Source organism: Centropristis striata, chromosome 1 (genome assembly GCF_030273125.1).
Source record: "Centropristis striata isolate RG_2023a ecotype Rhode Island chromosome 1, C.striata_1.0, whole genome shotgun sequence".
Lineage (NCBI taxonomy): Eukaryota > Metazoa > Chordata > Actinopteri > Perciformes > Serranidae > Centropristis > Centropristis striata.
Window position 1 is genome coordinate 21,702,055 of NC_081517.1, and position 8,905 is coordinate 21,710,959.

The 8,905-nt window shown below is 38.1% G+C and overlaps 1 protein-coding gene across 1 annotated transcript; it reads right to left on the bottom strand.

Annotated features, from left to right (window-relative positions):
• Positions 1-467: 467 nt before the first annotated feature.
• On the bottom strand, positions 468-8,504 carry tmem109 (transmembrane protein 109). Its single transcript, XM_059328808.1, has 3 exons — positions 8,164-8,504; positions 2,668-2,770; positions 468-1,215 (listed from the first exon to the last, which is right to left on the bottom strand). The coding sequence occupies exons 1-3, from the start codon at positions 8,365-8,367 to the stop codon at positions 842-844; spliced, it is 681 nt and encodes a 226-aa protein (XP_059184791.1). The 5' UTR covers positions 8,368-8,504; the 3' UTR covers positions 468-841.
• Between the last annotated feature and the right edge of the window lie 401 nt (positions 8,505-8,905).

Consider the following 8,905-nt stretch of genomic DNA (forward strand, 5'->3'; position numbering starts at 1 on the left):
TGATTGTTTGTTGTATGATTGAAGTTTTTACATGATTGTTTTCTGGTTAAACAAATAGGACACAAAAATAGAGCCAGGCTACTCCCCCCTGTTACCAATCCCTATGCTAGGCTATGCTAATCACACACAGTCATGGAAAAAAATATTAGACCATTGTTTTCTTTAATTTCTTGTTCATTTCATTGCCTGGTACAACTAAAGGTAAATTTGTTTGGACAAATATAATGATAACAACAATAGCTGATAAAAGTTTAATTTAAGAGCTGATATCTGGACATTTTCCATGATTTTCTTGATAATAACCAAAATCATTATCAGGAAAACCATGGAAAATATCTAGATATCAGCTCTTAAATTAAACTCTTATGAGCTATTGTTGTTATCATTGTATGTGTCCAAACAAATTTGAAATGAACAAAACATTGAAGAAAACAATGGGTGGTCCAATCATTTTTTCCATGACTGTATGTGCTTTTTTTGACACAGTAATGAGAATTTCCAGTAAAGTTTTTTAAATGTATTAAAAGGATGGTTAGAACACAGGACGTAAAAACGTTATACTTCATACTGAGGCACATTCTTAGAAACTTGCTGTTTTAATGAGAGAGAGTAAAAAAAAACATGTAGACAAACATGTCTACAAATCACTGCTCCTTGGAATGAATGGTCATTTGGTCAGTAAGAAATCATGAATAATTCATTATTTCTAAACAATAGAAATGCTTCTCCCTTGGTCTTCCTGAAGCCCAGAAAGGAACACCAGTGCTCCACCATCTGTACATGTGGAATCAGGAAAGAAAGACAGTGAAGGCAACAAATATTTGACTTCTCTTATCCCCTTTCATTCATCCGTCCTCTTCCACCTCTCCATCTCTCTTAGTCGTCTCTCCAGGATCATCACCTGCTTCTCTAGGTGAGCTGTTTTATCAGCTGCATTAGAGCTCCTGGACGTCCCGACGCCCAGCAGCACGCAGACGCACACCAGGACTGCTAATCGCACCACCATGGTGTCTGTCCCCACACTGTGGTCGCTAAGGATGAGTCCGAAACAGACCAAAGCCACCCCCACCTTCAGCAGCCACAGAGCCCGCCTCAGAGTGGAGGCAACCAATCGGAAGATGAGGGAGATCAGCCAGTAGCCAATGAGAGCCACTAGTACCCACTGGGCAACAAAGATCAGCCCCTCTGGGGTCACTTTGCCTATAGGAAAACCACCTGTTGAAAGAGAAACACAAGTGCAAGAAAGAGAAAAGAGAACAGTTTAGTAATAGTGTAGTGCATATCTTATATTATCTGATTTTAATTTATTTAGGATTGCAAGAAAATATTACTGAAAAGAATTAGCTATGTCAAAAACAGGACTCATGTTCATTACCACAAACTGTCATGTAGTGTTTAACAAAAAGAAAAGCCTTCCTATTCAGATACCACACAGAACTTAATCAGCTTTGAATTGTTAGAACTTTAAGCCTGAAAACCAGATCTCTGTCAATATTCTGTCAGTGCGGGCATGCTGTCATTTTATTTTATAACATAAAACACAAAAAGTTGCTGTGTATCATTTGCTAATCTTTGTTGACATATATTTAATTTTATTAAATTGAAAACTGTACAAAGATAATCAATATAAAGTTCTAACTGACCGACTTCATCAATTTCTATAAATATGTTCTACTTCTGGCTACACGGTGGTGCAGTGGTTAGTAGTGATGTTCCAATGAAGCCTCATGAAGCATTTTCTGTATTTTCTGACTCCACTAGATGGAGCTCTCTGTTCAACAAAGGGCTGAAAACACACTTGATTACCATTGCTAGAGCCCTTTTCAATGAACCAAGGGCACCATCTAGTGGGCTCAGAAAATAAAGAAAATGCTTCATGAGGCTTCATTGGCACATCAATAGTGGTTAGCACTCTCGCGTCACAGCAAGAAGGTTGCCGGTTCGACTATTCTGTGTGGAGTTTGCATGTTCTCCCCGTGTCAGCGTGGGTTCTCACCAGGTACTCCAGCTTCCAGGTTTAATTGGTGACTATAAATTGCCCGTAGGAGTGAATGAGAGTGTGATTGTCCGTCTCTATGTGTCAGCCCTGAGATAGTCTGCAGACCTGTCCAGGGTGGACCCCGCCTCTCGCCCTATGTCAGCTGGGATTGGCTCCAGCTCCCCGCGACCCGAGTGCGGATAAGGATAATGAATGAATGTTCTACTTCAGAATTTGATGAAACCAAAGACTTATTTGGGACATTTCATAGGTAAACAGATTCTCAGTAAACAGGGGCATCAGGGGTCAGTTAGTCACAAGCTAGGATGGGCTGCGTTTCACCACTGTGGAAAAAACAGCATGGGCAATGTTTCTCACCACGCAATAAAAGAAATTTAGGGATTTTACCATCTACAATTCATAACATCATGAAAAGATTCAGAGAATCCTGAGAAATCTCTGCATGCAATGGGCGAGGCTGAAAACCAATGGATGCCCAGGACCACTGATACCTCATGAAAGACAATATGGCCAACAAGGTAAATCTACAACAATGCTGAAGACTAAAATGAACAATGGAGAATGGCAGACAGAGGGAACACCTGTTCTGTTTGTTTGTTCTGATCTAACACCTGTTTATGCAGGAGTTAATAAAGCTGGAGCCTTGGTCTTTGGTGTGCGATGTTTACCTTGGATTCCAGCAGCCTGCAGGAAGTGTGAGACGTACTGTAGGAGAACGTTCAGAGCCCCGGACACATTTTCTGCTACAACCATCAAGACCTGAGAGAAAGCCTGCAGGGAAGGGGATGGGGGTGTAGAGACGTTGAAGGTTGAGTCATGACGGGAATTTTCTTTGTTTACACACAGACACCATTATTTGAGGCACAAAATGACCACAATTCATGTAACACTACACAGCATTATATTATTTACATCTGGAACAGTCTTCATGAATAGAACCTCATGTTCACTTGAAACACACTGCTATTCAAAATTCTGAACTTAAATCTCCTAACCATTCACTTTTTCACATAGGCAAACAGATTTTAACAAACTGATTTTATCTCCTGGTGTGACTGTAACTTTTTGGATTTAAATGTATCCAAAACCAAAGAATTGATTATTGATTTCAGACGTAAGAAGGAAATTCCTACTGAGTGCATCATACATAACAAAAAAGTTGAAATTGTTTCATCATACAAATACTTTTCGGCACACAGCAGCCTGTATGTTCTGCGCTTGCGCGAGATGCAATAGGTCTCCCTAACAACGGGTGGCGCTAGTCTCGTGACTGTAATCCAAAACATGAAAAAACAGGAAATGACGTAACAGGGAAACTATAGAAGAAGTAGATAGAAGTAATCATGGAGATTGAAAACAGAGCGCACACAGCATTAAGCTTGTTATTAGTTTTGAGAAGACGTTTTGGAAAACAAAGCTTCGCTGCAAAACGGTCGCTCCGGCTGAGCTGATGGTCACGTTGTCTGCTCTCGCACTCGTTCTTGCCCGAAGAATTAATTAATAGTATCCGCCCCTCCCACACACTGCACTGATTCGCTAGAGCACCACCAATCAGATCCACCCATAGCTAGCAGACAGCCAATCAGAGGACCCGACGAGTCTACTGTCCCGATGGCCGACGCTCCCCGACTGAGCATGTGGAATCAGGCCTGACACACCAAACAGACGCGTACCCAACATTATCCGACCACTCCCGACTGTCCCCGACGCCTGACCATCGGGCCGGTGTGTTCCTGGCTTAAAGCAGAGTGACTTTTAGCCTCCCCGAGCCACGAATTCTCTCGCTTACCTTCAGGGCACTGTTATACCCTTCCGAGGTGTAAAACAAATCGATTCTCCAAATCATTCGTCCCCCTTGCACTAAGACTTTTAAATTCTTCATAAGGTTCTGAGTGTGTTGTGTCGACTATTTATGTACTAAATACGACTATTTGTTGTGGGCCATGTGGGCCGTATGAAGCAAGACAACCTGCTTCTCTAAATGAATTGCCCCTTGTGGGATTAATAAAGTTGTTTGAATTGAATTGTTGTTTGAATTGGTGTTGCCCAATTGTTCAATTAGCAGCCACAGCTTTTGCAATAAAATTGTCACAGATAAACTCTGTCCTCCCGTCCACTATACACCCATGGTCCTCAGGGGTCAAAAAGGACCACATGACACAAGACGGCTTTTAGGACATTAACAACTTTATTTTCACCTTTTAAGGCAACTCATGACCAAAAAATTGATAGATAATTTTCAGATTTTTTTCATTACTATTGGTCAATTTTAGTCAAACATACAAAATTAGGCCTCATTCAATAGAGAAAAAGGAATAAAACCTGAATATTTTTTCAATAGTGATAGTGGAAATAATCATTTCTTGATGGGAATATACAGAGTAGGTTATGTCAACTTTTAGTGAAACTTACGTTTTTGAAAACATTGTTAATTTTTGGATTTCTTCAAAAATACAAAAATAAAAAACTTTTTTTCACCTTTTAAGGTAACTCAACATATTCATATTTTTCTTTCATTATTATCAGTCAATTTTAGTCAAATATACAAAATTAGGCCTCATTCAATGGAGAAAAAGGAATAAAACCTAAATATTTTTTTCAATAGTTACAGTGGAAATAATAATTTCTTGATGGGAATGCAAAGAGTAGGTTAATAACAGCTTTTAGTTAAACTTATGTTTTGAAAGCATGGTTCATTTTTGGATGTCAGCAAAAAATGTAAAAAAAAAAAAAGAAAAATCACACCTGTGGTCAAAAAGGACCCCATGACATCAGACTGGTTTTAGGATATGTAGAAAAAACATTACCAACTTTTTTTTCACCCTTTAAGGCAACTCAAGACCAACACATTGATATATAATTTTCATATTTTTTTCATTATTATTGGTCAGTTTTAGTCAAATATACAAAATTAGGGCCTAATTTTCAAGTTTGACTGTAAATTTATAAAACACATAAAAATGTATGAAGAAAGTTGAAATGTATATTATCTATACTGTCCTACAAAGTCTAACAGCAGTAAGTACACAAAGGGTAAAACTGCTTTAAAGTTTTTAACATTTTTTAACTGGCCAGCCAAATTAGTTATAGGTAGGTCAGTGATATGACACTTATTAGTACATGTACTAATGATGTCATTTTTATGCTCAAAAATCATGACGATTTATTTGACCTTTGACCCCAAAAATGTAGTTCCTGCACTCTGTTTTTGCTGTTAAAGGATCCAATAGAAATGATAAACAGAGTGCAGTAACTACAATGTTGTTGTCTTCTTTCAGCTTTTATATTTTGTTTTCAGTGAATAAACATTTTCAAATTGATTTTGTAAGTGTTTAACAACTCTATTCAAAGATTTGCGTATTTTAGACTTATTATAAAGAAATGTTATATTTTAGTCTTAATATAATTGTATATCACTTTTTTTACTTCATCACTATCTAGATAATAATTTCCCTTTCAAATAAACTTATCATTTCTATTATTTTTATGTTTAAATTAGTATATATATCCAAAGCAGACAGTGGTAAGTGCAATTACTGCTTGGTTTTGAGTTTAATTTTGTATTTTTTTAATATAATTATTTCTCTGAAATAAAGCAAAATTGAAATCTAAAACTATGTCACAAGATAAAACAGACATCAAGGAGTTCATTTTTGGTTATAGCTCAATTTTGACCAAAAATGTAGTAACTGCAGTTAGACTTTGTAGGGCAGTATAAAGGATGCAGAGGGGCACATATGCTGAAAATTTCAAGCAATTCTATGAAAGTTAACCTTTATTAATGGTATATTGAAAATTATTTAGGACCCCAGGACCAAAGGAGGGTTAATATACAACATAGTATATTTTACAGACTAGGCAAGTGTATGTTGGAGTAATACTGTGGTGTGTGTAGAGTTCTGAACATAGGAGACAGGCTATGCTTGTGGAAAACCTGCAACAACTGATCCAAACTGTGAGACATGGGGGTAGGGCAGGGGTCGGCAACCTTTACTAACAAAAGAACCATTGTTGGCTAAATAAAGAGAAAAAGATTCAGAATGGAGCCGCAAACCTTATTTTGAGCCTTACAAGAAAGATAAAACAGCCTAAAACTTGGTCTAAATTAGCCTACCAACATTACAAATTGGTCATAATGAGCATTTATAAATATGTTTGTCAGAATGCAGCTAAGACACAAGTGTACACTGTAATAAAGGTGTGTCTAAAAACAACATAAAATCACTAAATCTGAGGGAAATGATCTTGCTGCATGGACAGATAATTTCACTTGAAAAGATTTGTTAAATGAAGATTATTAAATATAGAAATAACCTTAAAATAAGAAATTAACTCTTCAAACAAGATAAATTAAAGCTGCAAGCAGCGATGAACTGGCCTGAGCAGAGTGACCTGACAATTATGTTTCTTTCAAAGATAAAAAAAACTTTAGATTTCGAAGTGTTAGATCATTTATCTTGTTTTAAGAGTTAATTTCTTATTTTAAGTGTTCAACATTCTTATTTCTAGATTTAATAATCTTAATTTAAGGAATCTTGTCAAGTGAAATTATCTGTCCATGCAGCAAAATCATTTCCCTCAGATTTAGTGTTTTTATCTTGATTTTACACAACCCTTTCTTGCAGTGTAAATGAGGCTGAACACTGAAGAAATGTCTCAAGAGATTTGAATCGAAAGCTATCCTAGCTGGGGAAACTCAAAACTAGACTTGAAGTTGGCAATATTTAGAGGTTTCACTGGACTGTAGACTTTTGTAAACTATGATCTGAGCTTTTACAATAAAGAATACAGATTGCTTTGGGCCTACACCAATGATAAATGAAAATGTAAAGAAATTAAAGTTTCATTTAATTTTTAAATATCTGCATTGTTGAGGTTCTACAGTTATAATAATAATAATAATAATAATAATTACCATTACCATTAACCGCTTATCTGCAATCGGGTCGCGGGGAGCTGGAGCCTATCCCAGCTGTCATTGGGCGAGAGGCGGGGTACACTCTGGACAGGTCACCAGACTATCGCAGGGCTAACACATAGAGACAGACAATCACACTCTCATTCACACCTACGGGCAATTTAGAGTCACCAATTAAACCTAAGTGCATGTTTTTGGACTGTGGGAGGAAGCCGGAGAACCCGGTGAGAACCCACGCTGACACGGGGAGAACATGCAAACTCCACACAGAAGAGCCGCAGGCGGGAGTCGAACCGGCAACCCTCTAGCTGTGAGGCGAGAGCGCTAACCACTACAGCCCTAATAATAATAATAATACATTTTATTTATCAGCACTTTAAAACTTAAAGACACTTTAGAACATTGGTCTCAAACTCGCGGTGGCCCTCGTGACGATATTTTGTGGCCCCCACCTTGATATGAAAGTTTAATGTGAGTTTTATATGAATGGCACTTTATCGTGTTGTGTGTAGGAGGTCCCTTTAACTACTTTTTTTTTGTAATTTTGTGTCTTTTTTTGGTAATTTTGTGTTTTTTTGTAATAGTTGTGTCTTTTTTTGGTCATTTTGTGTCTTTTTTTTTTAGGTCAATTTGTGTCTTTTTTTTTAAATTTGGTGTCTTTTTTTTGGTCCTTTTGATACTGCCTCCAGAGTTTGAGGCCCCTGCTTTAGAAGATTATTGAGAGCTTTGTAATTGATGAGGAGGATCTTGAAGTGGATGATGCTTTATTAGGAGCCAGTGGAGGTGTTGCAGGATGACTGTAATCTGAGTAACTTACACTTTGACTTCTAAAGATTCTCTTATGTCCACTTTCAAAAACGGCCTTTTGAAAAAGTGCAGGGGACATCCCCTGTGTCTCCCCCCAAAAATGACGTCCCTGAGCCTGTGCCTACTCCTGGGGTAGTGAGAAGAACGGAACCAGGAAGTAACCGCTCACTTTTCATGACAAACGCCGACGTCATAGCCTATAAATTTCTCCTGAGGAAACTAAATGTGGCCATGTACAGTAAAATCTACCGTCCATTGGCTGTGAAAAGTCCGACAGGTTAGATTAAGCGTCACGTAGAAGGCTACCACCACGTCACCTTGTGTAAATAAGACGCCTTTATATAAACTACTTCCATTGTCAGAGTCACACACAACATATAAGCACATTTATAATTTGCTAATGCACTCTTTTACTCACGCCATCACTTTCATCCCTCACCTTTTGGACCGACAGCACCGTCTGCTGCTCGGCCAGCCTGCCCAGGTAAGCCCTTCCTTCCCCGGCCAGGTCAGCCAGCGCTGCCCGGAGCTCCTGGATCCTCCCGGAGCGGCTCTCGAACACTTTCTCCGCCGATACAGACAGAAACAAGGCGCTGAGGACACACAGCCCACTGAAAGCTCTAACATTCAGAGGGGGAAACATACTGAAAGGTTTTATAATGAGGACTATTTATAAGCAAGAGACACAGCGATAAAAAAACGACATCTAGCCTACACAGGATGTGGAAAAACGTAGTAAGTTTGAAACATTCGCCTAGGGAAGAAAAGAGATGTCTGCCACCCACTGGGCTGAGTGTGCAACAAGTTTCCGTGACGGCTTTAACTCTGTGGCTGTAAACTCCTTGAGGCCAGTTTCACTTTGATGATGATGTATCAAGTGAAACTGGAGACAAGCTCAAATATATTTAGTCTAAAATGATAGAACTGGGTGGAACCCTCTTATGTGTTATATTTGACACCTTTGTTCACATTTGCAACATTTAAAATTCTTTATTGAGCATGATAGTGTTTTGAAAGTTAAAAAAAGGATTCAAAATCACATTTTATGTTGGATTAAAAAAGACTCAAAATGACCAAAAAAAGACACCAAATGGCTAAAAAAAGAGACAAAATGATAAAAAATACACACAATGTCTAAAAAAGACATAAAATTACCAAAAAAGGACACAAAATGACTAAAA

Coding starts and splice junctions, on each gene's coding strand:
- tmem109 (XM_059328808.1), bottom strand. CDS start 8,367: ATGTTTCCCCCTCTGAATGTTAGAGCTTTCAGTGGGCTGTGTGTCCTC. Junction 2,771..8,163: donor CGGTGCTGTCGGTCCAAAAG/GTGAGGGATGAA, acceptor CCTTCCCTGCAG/GCTTTCTCTCAGGTCTTGAT. Junction 1,216..2,667: donor GCAGGCTGCTGGAATCCAAG/GTAAACATCGCA, acceptor CTCTTTCAACAG/GTGGTTTTCCTATAGGCAAA.